At 39.6% G+C, this 12,943-nt stretch overlaps 1 protein-coding gene across 1 annotated transcript in view; it reads left to right on the top strand.

The window, feature by feature from the left end:
* The first annotated feature begins 1,191 nt into the window (after window positions 1–1,191).
* Window positions 1,192–12,943, top strand: part of SPRED1 (sprouty related EVH1 domain containing 1) — a 119,691-nt gene continuing 107,939 nt past the window's right edge. Inside the window, exon 1 of the mRNA XM_029237318.1 lies at window positions 1,192–2,215. Coding sequence (XP_029093151.1) covers window positions 2,184–2,215 — 32 coding nt within the window. The 5' untranslated portion in view covers window positions 1,192–2,183. The remainder of the gene's footprint in view (window positions 2,216–12,943) is intronic.

The following is a 12,943-nucleotide window of genomic DNA, read 5'->3' as shown; positions in this document are numbered from 1 at the left end:
GAGAAAGCACTGCACACAGAGCTAGACTGATATCTCGGGGGATGCGTCAGAAACCTGTGACTCAGTCCGCCAGGCCTGATGATGTATAGGCTGGCTTTCTAGGTAAAGAAGAGATAATAGCATTCGCAGAGACAGGAGCTGAGTCTTCTGGTCCCGCAGACCCTAGACTCCGGCCCGCAACCCCAGCAGGTTTCTGTACAAAAACCTTTTGAACTGAATGCATACATTGTCCTCTAACAATGCAAACGCTGCAGCTGCCTATTGAATAATCGTCCCGCCTCCGTTTAGAGCAGTTCGTGCGTGCCACAGAGGCATCTTCTGCGCTATAGTTATGCAACCTCACTCGCAGCGGGAGTTATTTCCTGTGCTTCTGGCTGCGCCAGATTCATGTAACACGCCTACCCAGGGCTCAATGGAAGTCGTTCTCCATTAACAACCAGTCTAGCTTTCAGAGATGAATGCCCCGCACAGCATACCCCTTGCACGGTAAGAATCCAAGGTATTAAAACTCTTCCTCGCTCTCCAACACACACACGCACACACACACACACACGCACTCTCTCTTCCCCCCCCCGTGTGCACGCAGCTAGGAGACTGCAGCAGTGCAACCAGAGGGACAGCAGGCGGAGCTCTCTTTGTACAGTCCCTCTCTCCAACCCCCACCAACTAAAGATGAACTCATGCCAATTCCATTCTTTGCAAGGAAAACACACACACACACACGCACCCACAGAACAGAGCAGCCTCCAGTTTCCTCCTGGAGCACACTGTCATTCTAGCCTCTCCGTTCAAACAACCCGGATATTCCAAAGCGAGTAACGGGGAGCATCGCGCCGCAACAATGCAACCTTCCGAGCTGCTCTCCGTGCAGCTCCCACCCCCGCCCCCTTTCGCGGCGTGCCAAGAGTTTGGAGCGCGCGCACGCACATGAGCGCGGTGCCTGCGTATCCCTCCGCCTCCCTCCTCCTCTCCCCGCCCGGAGGCTCGACAACGATTTGGGAAATGAAGGGAGGAGGGAACTACTTTCCTGAAACTTGCTATGCTGCACACGACTTCGAGTTGCAGTGATTCGCCCGGAGGCCGAAGCTTTTAGTCCTCCTACCCACACGCCCTCTCAGTCCGGGCACCCCGCTCGGCAAGCCCAGTTCGTACCCGCTCTGGCCCTTCGGGAAGCCGGCGTCCCGGAGAAATCACCAGGGACTACTTCGCCTCCTTCTCCCGCGGGCGCCCCCCGGTTCGGGCAGCGGCGGCGGCGGCGGAAGGAGCGGGCGGCGTGAGCGCTTCCGCCGCCCCCCTAGCGGCTCCCCTCTGGCGAGCGTGAGGAGCTGGCCCGCCGAGCTGCTGGTGGGCACTGGCTGGTGGGGGGCTCGCGGTCGCTCTCCTTGCTCTCCCGCCTCTTCTCGGGACCCTGCCCCTCGGGCGCGCCGCTCTTCTCCGGCCCTGGTGCGGACGATTGGTTCGCTCGCCCCTGCCTCACACGCGCCCCGCCGCCCCCTCCTCCCCCCTCTGGAGTCGTTCGGGCCGGAGCGTGTCTGGAGGAATCCGCCGCCGTGAGGCCCCTCGCCCGCTTCGGCTAGTCCCGAAGGACTGGCCCGGTCGCCGCCGGGGGCTGAGCGGGCAGCCGGCGGCGAGGCGGGAGATGGTGGGGTGGGCTCCGGCAGGACCGCGCCGCCGCCGCCCGGAGCCTGGGCTCGGCACCCCCCCGCCGGCCCCCACCGAGCGGAGCCCTGCTTCCTCCTCGCCGCATCCCTGAGGGAAGCGCCGCCTCTGCTCCCGGGTTCTCCGCCCGCCCGCCTGCTCGCTTCTTCCTGGCCGGACCCCGCCGCGCTCCACCCCAGTGGCCGGAGGAGCCGCTCTCCAGTCTGCCTTCACAACCCCCTTCCTTTTTTCCTTCGCTTCCCAATCCTCCCTGGCCTCATCGGATCTCTTGGTTGGGCGCTGAGGCGGGGGAAGAGGCTGGGGTCGCCACGGCGGAGGTTGTCGCCGCCACCCCCCTGCGGGGGTGGCCGGGGTTCCCGGCTGGGGGGGCACCGTTCCGGGTGAGGCATCCACCATGGTGAGGCCCCTGAGCCGCTGCCCCCGCGCCCCCCCGGCCGCCGCTGCCTCCTGCCCCTCGGTGCTGCTGCTGCTCCTCCGCCTGCTGTTCCTCCTCCATCTCCAGATCGGATCACGGTGAGGGAAAGATGAGCGAGGAGACGGCGACTTCTGACAACGAGTAAGCACCTCACAGATCTAGATTACTTCCCCCCCACCCCCCATTCTTCCTCGGCACCTCCCCAGACCCCCTGGGAGACTTGGGTGCTTGCAATCCTGGAGAGTTGAGTGCATTCTGTTCTGGAGAAAACATTTGATTTCCTTAGCCATTTTATTTAATGGCAGCAACCCCCGACCCCCACCCCCACCCCCAGTATTTAGTTGCTTTCTTCTGGGAGAAGGTATTGAATGTTGGGCTGGAGTTGGGCTGGAATGGCAATTGTATGTCCATGAGATGGAATAATGTAGATGGATGGAGTCGGGGTAGAAATTACCCCAGTGCCTGGAAGACCTCTGACCTGTCCTTTTTCACTTTAGCACACCAGTCAACATACCTTGAATATCCGTCCATACTCCTTTATAGCTATTTCACTTGGAAACTAATGTGTGGGAGCACCTCTTGCAGCAAACTGTTCTTGAATCTTAATTCGATGAGTCAGTGACTCTTAAATACCGATTAAGCCTTCCCCCCCTCCCCCCCGCCCTTTTTAAACTTATGACCTGTAAGATTCTTGTAAAAAATGGGGCGAGGGAAACATTTTTATAATTTGATAGCATTAAGGACACCTGGAGTGTGGGAGATGTTGAACTATTCTATTTTGCCTTTGCGAATACTGGATTTGTCTTTATTAGGAGCGTAAAAGAATTTTATAGGCTAATTTTTATCTTTCAGCTATATTGAAACACACCGTTTACGTTGATTTAACACTGTTTACATTGCTGAACATGTTGATGACTTCATTCATTAACTTGTAGAGCGTCCCGGCTTAAGTTTTTGTTTATTTGGGCTGTCCTTATGTTTTCCAAACGAAATACTTTGCCTTTTAAATATTTTGCTTTAACATAACAGCTGACTGGAGGAATAATGATGCGGCAACAGTTTCCTATTGAGACGGGGTTTAATTCCATGCGAATATTTGTGTCCGTTTTCTTGTAATTAAATTCAAGTTTTATCTTCGGAGGGTTGGAAATGGTTAAGTGAGTTAGGACTAGTCCTAGGACGCATTCCTTTAAGTAAAGTGCATTCCTCGGATCAGACCTTTCTGAGAAAACTTTAAAGTCCAAGGCCTAAGCTTGTTTAACATAAAATAGCTTGAGAAATGCCAAGCAGCGTCCCCCCACCCCTCAACACACTCTTCTGATGAGCGGGGGTGGGAGAAGGTGGATTGCTGCAGTGTCAGTGCAGCCTAGAAGCAGAAGTGGCCGCCATGTTCTCTCTCTTTTTGTGAATCGCCCTCATTTGCATAGCACACTCTTCATTCATAAAAAAATAATTAAACATCCATCACCTTGGACATCTTGAAAGAATTTCCCAAGAAAAAAATTCGAAGCTCAACTGTCTGTCTTCATGTAGATTTTTGAGTTCAGAAAGTAAGGAGAATTCGAAGTTATAGGTTAAATTCAAAAATAGACGCCCACACAAACAACTACCCCTGTTCTCAGAATGTTGACACAGTTATGTGGGAAATATCAGTTCGGGGAGGTGCTGGGATCACGTGATCGCCTCCATTCATAAAATACCTGGCTGTCCATTCACAGTGCAGTACACTGTCTCACTGCCTTCCGCAGATTAGACCTACTTTGAGAGAGATCAAGAAGTATCTCAGCGCTTAGTTAGGAGAAAAACTGCTAAAAATCCTAACAGAATGACGATAATTTTTGCTGCCGTCTTCTTTTAAGAAAGTAGCCTGGATTAAAATGTCAAGTTCTATTTTTGAGATGGGAGAAGACTAATTACTATATTTAAAGTAAAATATTGAATACCTCCTTTTTGGGTGCAGCTAATTAGAAACGCTAATATGGGAATGTGAATTGACACACCTGTGAAATACAGTTTTTAAGTGAGCTCTTTTTCAAATACTTGTCATGGACAAATTGAGAGTACAGGTTTTTCGGTGTAGTGATTATCAGTGGATGATACCACTTTTACACTAAAAATGAATAAATATTCCCGGTGGTTTAAGTCCAAAGATTTTGATATTTGAAACACCTAAGGGCAATATTTACTGGTAGGATTGCCTTTAAAAAAAAATTTTTTTTTAATGTATTTAGTATGGGACAATTTGGAAATTATCTCACTCACCCAGACTTTTAGAATTCTGTTTTCACAAATTTATCCTGGTTTATTAGTAAATTTTTCCCTACTAGGGGCTTTGTTATGTTTATTTTGGTAGGTCAAGAATAATATGTTTTAGCGTATAATTTTTTGCCATGAGATGTTAACTCTTCATGGGGACAAACTCTTGGAGGTGTTACTTAAAAATTTTTTTTATTTTAGAAAGTGATGTGTTCATCTGATAATCAGTTTTATTATAGCCCGCATTGTTTGTGTAATAGCTAAATCACAAAGAGTGAACTTCTTCGGAATGTAGACTTTATCCCGATAACTTACATATTTCATCTTTCATATATATAGTAATGTTTTGAAATGGCAATTTATTATATACAATCATACATATTATGAAGAAACAAGAGAGATATTATTGTAGATGCCCTTAAAGCCTTAGCATAGTTTAAAACTGCCCTGTAATATGGATTTTATTTGGGCCTTATGTTTATTTTTTCCTTTTGCTTTTCTCCCTTTTTTTAAATCCACAATCAAAAGGTATTTACTTAAAGTAGAGACTGTTCTTAACACTCGAATGTTTTTCCACCTGATTTCGACCTTTAAAGAGTGAAAATCACCAATATCTTGGCAAACTGTTAACCTTTTCTAGATAGCCATTGTGGTAAAATCCAGTAAGGCCTTTAGAGGCCTCATTTTGAAATCCTCTAGTACATGCTTATTTGAAATTAGAGTTCTGTGTAGAGAGAGAAATAGTTCTCAGAGGTTGACTGTGGGTATATAATTAATCAAGAATTACTGAAGGATCATATTATAAGTCTATAACACTTTGTCTTATGCAGTGCCAAACTTGGGGAAGGGTTGGTGAAAGTCTGCTTTTCTTCTCTGACCTTCAGTAGGAACTGGAACTGCATTAAAAGTGCCATTAAAAAAAAAAAAAATTCCTCCATGCAAGAGTAATAGTTCATTTCAAATAATGTACAAAATGGTCTTTAAAGTAAGTAATTATTTATTAAACAAATACTTATTTATTTAATAAGTCTTAACATTTGACATATAATCAAACTTTACCTTTTCTGTGATGTTGATGATGAATCATATTCATTTATTGGATTTTTACTATGTGCCAAGAATAAAAATATGTGATAAATGCTTTACACATGTATTATGTAATTTATGTATATACATGTAGCTTCAACAGAGTAGAATTGCATAGTAGGTACTATCATACCTTAATATATTGTGAACATTTTCCTGTGTCATTAAATATTTCCTAAAACATAATTTTTAATGCCTACATTATATTCACTGTATAACATATATTAGTTTTAATCAGTCTACTATGTCTCTTATTTCTGAACAGTGCTGCATTTGATCCTGAGTTCTGTCTTCATCCAAATTTATTACTTTTTCCTTGAAATAGTCTAGGAGTGGAGTAAAAGATGCAAATTTTAAGTTGATTTATTTTTTCTACTAAATTGCCCTCTAGAAAAGAAGCAGTGTGTGAGAGTGCTTATGCCTTGAAATGTCTGTCCAGTTCTCTTTGAAAAAAATTTTGCCAATTTTGAAGGTGGAAGTGAGATCATGTTCCTACTTTTAAGATGTGATGGATAATAAAATAAAATTGAGTTTTCAAAAAACTTGTTAGGTTGTTTTGGGGCAATTGGACTGTTTTTAAATATAAGCAGAATTAAAATGATCATACAAAAGGCATCTGCAGATAATTTAACTCTTACCAACTTTTATGCAGTATGGTATAATATAAAGAACATTGGACTTGGAATTGGGAGATGCATTTCTGTCCTCACTGTCACTAATTTATTCTGTGATTCTGGGCAAGTGACGGCCTTTGTGGCCCTCAGTTTGCTCACTTGTAAATCAAGGAATTTGAACTAAGCATCATTATGGGCCCTTCTTGTGCTAAATTACCCTAAAGTAATACAGTGATAGACACATTGCAAGTCACTAGACTTGTAACATACATATTTGTTAATTGGTCAATTTTATTAGATTGTTGATTTTGATATATTTAAGCAAATGAAAGACTTCCAGTAGAGATCTTTTAGTATTATGAAGTAGAAGCATGAATTTTGAAGAAACAAGATAAATTTGGAAACAGTTGGTGCATTCATAATCTTTTAAGACTTTCTCATTTTGAGCTTAATTTAATAGCCATGTGTCTTTGATAATATATATACATCACAGATGGAGAACTTTGTAGTGCTTTTTTTTTTTTCTTTTAAATAAATACGGTCTCTGGATGAATAAGTAAACAAAAGGCTATTGAGCTTAAACATCAATTTGAGTAGTTCTGAGAGGAATATATTCCAGCCCTCATGCTTTACTTACTGGCCTAGAAGTGTCAAAAGTAAATCTTCTCATTTGGTTATTCATACAAATTATGTTAATCTAATACTAAAGGATAATTTCACATTTATTCAGTGCAACAAATTAACTCAGACAATGAATTTTTTCATTCTTTAACATTTAAGTTGAATTTGCTGTTTATCTCAAGTTGTATGTCATAGCTGCGTCTCATTTTAGAGTCCAGTACCAAAGTTACTACAAATCCCCAAGATGTTGTTTTTGTGGCACTCAGAATGGTTTGAAATGGAAAACAGACAAACTTATTGGTGTATATTTGTTTAAACATGGTTCATTATTTTTGCTAAAACATAGTTTATTAGTAATGGATCTCAGACTGAGGTGTTAAATTGATTTAGACATAAGAGTCTTAGAATTCAAAGTGTTTTTACTAATTTCTAACTGAAACTTGTTTACTTTCATAATTGAAGAAAATACCAGCAAAGCATAGCAGCATCAGAGGTACTTGTGACAGCAACTGTATTAGTTTCCTAGGGCTGCTGTAACAAAGTACCACGTGTGTGTCATGCCCATCTTCTCATAAGGACACTACTGGATTAGGAGCACACTCAACTCCAGTATGACCTTCTCTTAACTAATTGCATCTGCAGTGACCCTCTTTCCAAATAAGGTCACATTCTGTGGTACTGGGGGTTAGGACCCAACATCTTTTTTGGAGAGATTCAGTTCAACCCATAACACCAATAGAAATCAGATTTTTTTTCTTTCTTACAGTACAATTGCTGTTCAGTTGTTACAGATATTTTGAAATAGCACTTACGGTCATCACTAGTTTGAAATTATTATAGTTATTAAGCCATTGCTAGAGCTTGTATTTTAATATGTTAGTACAAAAACATTACTATATCAAAATTAATATTTTAGCGTATGTGCTGCCAAAGCAAGCACCAAAATTAAAAATATTTTGATAATTATTTCAATATAATTGATTTCTTTTGTAATTTTATGTAGTTTGTTTTAAGCCTTTAATATTCTGAGAAAGGGGGCCATTGGCTTCACCAGACTGCCGAAGAGGTCCATGGCACAAAAAGCTAAAGTCCCCCGCTATGACTGAGGCCCTAAAGACTGAACCCAAAGATAGAGATTATAAAATAGGAAGATTAAGAAACATGGACGATAAGATGAACAAGTCCAAGTTACAGCTAAGGGTTGCAAAAGAAGAGGTAATGGAGAGGAAATATGGAGAGATACTGTCTGAGAATTTTCAAAAAGTAGCAAATTAAACCCAATTCAGTGAACTAAAAACAACAAAGCCTCACAGTAAAACCGAGTTTATCGTGAGATTGCAAAAATGTCAACATGAGAAAATCAATGTAGTTTGTCACATTTGAAGATTAAGGAAGAGAAATGATACAATCTTAAATGCCAGATTGTCATTCAGTCTCTGCTTATAAAATGGAAGTGAATGTCCATAATTTATAGATTTATAATTGTTCATAAATATGGATTTATATTATTTTTCTGCTTCCTAGAAGATTTAGACTTTTAATTTTTCTGATTTAAAATGAGAGTGTTGGATTTTATCAACTTTTAGTGTTGCTTTTAGTTCAAGAATCCTAAGTGATTTTCTTTGTATTTCTGAAATTCACATTTAATCATTCATGTAGCTCATAAATACAGGATTGACTACATAAATTACTTTGTATCTGAAATTTTAAAATTACCTTGGAAGGCATTTTCTATATTTAGAGTATGAAGAATAAGCTTTGGTAAATTTAAGAGTAATTGGAAATTAAATTTTAATCTAATATCAGTTTTATCATTTTATTTCTAAATGTTATCTGTAAAACAGAGAGTATAGTTTAGATAAAGGCCATTATGACTTGGAATGCAGAATGTAATTGTTCTCCTGGTAGTATATAATGGTACTGTTTCTTATGATTAGACACATTTTGTTTGTCTATTCCCTTGGTTAGAGATTACTTTCACAAATACACCGTATTTGTTAATGTGTTGGTATCCAGTAGTTGCATTACCGAAATTTAGATGGAATTTAGTGAAATGTGACTTTGATGCCGCTTTTTCAAAGTTATTGTAACTTTTACCACATCAGAATGTTAATGATTAACTTTGGCATAAAATCACCAAACATTTTTTACTGTTCTGTTGTGAATTACATTGATATTCTGAGATTGGGATTAGGGATCAATTCTGGGTTTGCCCCCTTAGTAATATGTAAAAACATTTCAGAATTTTAGTTGCTGAATTATATATATGGATTTCTTAGTTTTTCTGGATTTTCTTCAAGAATTTCAGTTCAGTGACATTTGACTGCCTACTGGGCACTTGACTTTTCTTTAGCCCCGGAGATACAAAGGTAAGTAAAACCTGATAACTGCTTTCACTATCCAGCAAGGGAACTAGATCCCTCTGAAATGTGGTGAGTGCTCTGCTTATGAAGTTCTTCAAGGCTTAAGAAGAAAGTAATTCTACCTTTGGTGGATGGCATAGTGGGAGTTGTGTGAAGGAAGCCTTCAGAAAAGAGATGGCATTTAGGAGTCAGCCAGAGAAGAGGGCAATGGAAAGAGGAAGGGCATTCCAAGAAGATGGGAAAAAACCCCAAACAAGCATAAAAGTTATTTCAGTGGTCTAAACCAAACCTGCAGTATCTCCCAAGTATGCCTGTAGTTGAAGTGGAAAATTGACCAAGGAGAGTATTAAATAGTAATAGAAAAATGAATAGGGAGAATCAGGAGTGTTTTCAAGGGAGAGTGAGAAGAGACAACAAAAGAAAAATCTTGAGAGGTAGGAGAGAAAGTGTTGAAGACAAAATGGGAAGTGATGAAGTGGAGACAGCAAAAAGTAAGATTACATAAATTTAGGGGGAAGTGTTAATAGTTGAGATTATTTGTTGGATGAGATGATGTCAGTAGTGGAGAGGAAGAGAAAAAGAGATTTAAGGAAAGGTGGGTAATTGGGAGAGCAAGGCCCAGGAAAGCGGAGTCTTGCAACTGTTGTACTGCTTGTGTCAGATACTGTCGTAGATTTAATCCTTCTAATGACCATGTGAGCCAAGTGTTATCCATAGTTTACAGATGAGATAACTGAGACTTAAGAGAGGTTTAGTAACTTGCCCACAGCCACGCAAGGGAGTAAGTGTTAGAACTGAGATTCAAATTGCACTGTATTTATACTACACTATATCTCATATATTTAATGGCCAGACTGGATTTTGAAGAAAAAAACTAAGTTTGAAGTGATAGGTAGACAAGTAGAAGTGACAGCTGTTTTGAGGGACTGCAAGTTTTGGTAAAGTTAAAGAGCATGTAGAGTGGAAGTGGGGAAAATCGAAAGATAGATTTTGATCAAAGAACACAGGCTCCAGAGTGATAACATATGAGGGAAGATTAAAGTAGAAACAGGTTGTTAAAAGTAGAGGAACCAGGATCTGTTAGGATATTTAAAAAGGTCACCACTGTGGCTGTTCAAGTTGCTGGGTTGGTATCAGAAGTTGAGGTGGAGAGGAATCCTGAGCCAGCGCCAGTGTATTTTATAAGTGTGTAGGATGAGCTGCTTAGAGTGGGAGTATGAATACTGACATCTGCCCCTGCAATTTAAAGAGACAGGAGTAAGGGTTTTGGTGAAAAGGAGTATGTCAAGGGGAGGAGGATAAGAAAAGGGAAGGGCTTAGCCTGGAGGAGTTGAGAATATTGGAAATGAATAGGATCTCATGTAATAATGGTCCTACCAAGAATGAGGGGTGTTGGGAATTAGGAAATAGAGAGGAAGACAGACATATGAATAAATTATCCAGATTTGGATTTTATTAAGAACTTTGTTTTCTGAGAGGCTGATCAAGATGTTGACTGATTTTGTAGGGCTTTATCCAAATAAATTATATGTCTTTGACAGAATGTATTTTTTGTGTACTCCAATCCTAATGTGGTTAGAAAGGCCTTTTCAAAACAAAATTCACTAATTAAATTTCTACAATTAACATGGTGTTCATAATTAACATGATCCTGTGGTTACTACTGACTGTCCCATTAAGACTTTGGCAAATCATGTAACCTGTCTTTGTGCTTGATTCTCCATCTCTAAAACCAGGATAACATGGCCCTACTTCAGAGCCATGTTAAGATAACACGTAACCTCCCCTCCCAATAACATTTTTTGATTAGAGATAAGAGAATATTAAAAATAACTTTTAGTTCTTGAGAAGAAAGGTACTATGTTCATGAAATAATCAGTGCTCATTTTCATTTAGCCTGAAGGTAGGGTTACTTTTAAAAAAGGATTATTGATCTGCTGGGAAAATTGTATTTCAGTTTAAATGTTAAAAAGCTGCTTTTCAGAAAAACTTAAAATTTAAACATTCCAACAAGCAAAAAAATAATTTAATTCTATATTGTGAACATTTTTAAAGCAATTTTAATACCTGAGCACATTTTGGAAGTACATATGAGTAGATTTGATGTCTCTCCATCAATTTCAGGGAAAAGCCATCTTTCTCAGAGTCGAATGAAGGAGGTTTCAAATTATATGGAGGGAAAAAAATCTACTTTCATGGGAGAAGGGGAGAGGAATTTTTTTTTCAGGTTATTAAAGATTTAGACATTTAATTTTTCGCAACTGTAATCAGCTAGGATCCCTGTTAATAGGTGAGATAGGCTAGATCTGCTAGCTAGAAGTTCATTGCTTGTGGTTTAGTGCCGACTTTAATTTGGACAGCTAAAGGTCTGTAAGCTTATGTTTAGTTCATTTTATAGTCATCAACAGCTAAAGGAAAAATTTGTTTATATTTTGATTTAGCCTGATGTTTAGAATTATTATTCTGAAACTGTATCATTTGTTAATTCAAAAATAACAGGCTTAGATACATAATTACTGAAACTTGGTTTACAAATCAAGATCTTGAATGAATGTAAATCAGGAACTTAAAAATACGATGATGAAAAATGTATATGCTTTTTCTCTTGAGAATTATTTGATCTAAAAATCCAAACTTAATTAACTTAGTAAAGATTAAGAAAATATAGCAAATAACTTTAATAAGTAGCATATCAAATTAAGATATTCTTCAACTCTGCATTACGATTTTTTCAAAAAGGAAGGGGAGAGACAGGAGATGAATGAATAAGACAAGGTGACCTCTCTAATCATCTTAGTTTTCCTTAGCAGTTTTTCATCTTGATACTTCTGGAGAGAGCCAAACTTAGCTTCTAAGTCAGCCAAAAGAAAAAGAATGTATCTGATTTTATATAGACCCTATTATTGTTGAGTCTGAAACTGTGTAATGTGTACTAGGCCCCAGCATACATCAAATAAAAGTCGTTTGATTATGGCTAACTTCTATTCCCATTTTTGCATTTACACCGTTTCAGATAGATTTAGCTAGGTACTTAGGAGGAGGAAAACTGAGCTGAATCCTTTTAACTGACTCTTACTGTCTGAATGTTTGTTTCCCCACCAAACTCATGTTGAAATCCTAACCTCCAAAGACAATGGTATAATGAGGTGGGGCCTTTAGGAGGTGCTTAAATCATGAGGATGGAGGTTCCACAGAGATCCCTAGCCCCTTGCACCATGTGAAAAGTCCCTAGCTATGAACCAGGAAGAAGGCCCATACCCAGCCATGCTGGCACCTTGATCCTGAACTTGTCAGCCTCCAGAACTGTTAAAAATAAATTTCTGTTGTTTATTAGCTACCCAGTCTGTCGTATTTTGTTATTGCAACCTGAATGAACCAAGATGCTGACTTTTCTTTGTTTTGGGGAGGACAAGGAGCAATAATTACATCAAAGAAAGAACAAAATCAATTAAAAACCCAACATAGTTTTCAGTTGCTTCTAGTTCCATACAAATATATTTTACTTGTTTTAATAGTGTATGTATGAATATTTATTTTCACTGGATATACTTAAAGAATTTCTATGCTTGTACATAGTTTTTTAGTAATCATTATTTTAATGCCTATAATAGTTCATCAGGTTGTACCATAAGTTTACATAGCTGTTTTCTTCTTAGTGAACACTTCAGGTGTCCAGCTCTTATAAGTAACATTGTAATGGGCATCCTTTCTGCATATAATTGTTTTTTTTCTGTTCAATTAATTTCTTAGGATGAACTTACAGGAGTGAAATAATTATGTCAAAGAATATAAGTGGCTTTTTAAAAATTCTGGTTATGAAATGCTGCTTCCAAAAATTTGTATATTTTCTGTTGTGGATTATTTATAAATGACATTCTCATATTTCTTAGATTCCATTTTTGTTCTTTAGTACCTTGCGGGTTTTTTAC

This window comes from Monodon monoceros, unplaced genomic scaffold (genome assembly GCF_005190385.1).
Source record: "Monodon monoceros isolate NGI ecotype Baffin Bay Population unplaced genomic scaffold, NGI_Narwhal_1 Super_Scaffold_21, whole genome shotgun sequence".
Lineage (NCBI taxonomy): Eukaryota > Metazoa > Chordata > Mammalia > Artiodactyla > Monodontidae > Monodon > Monodon monoceros.
This window is presented reverse-complemented; position numbering and strand designations above follow the sequence as displayed.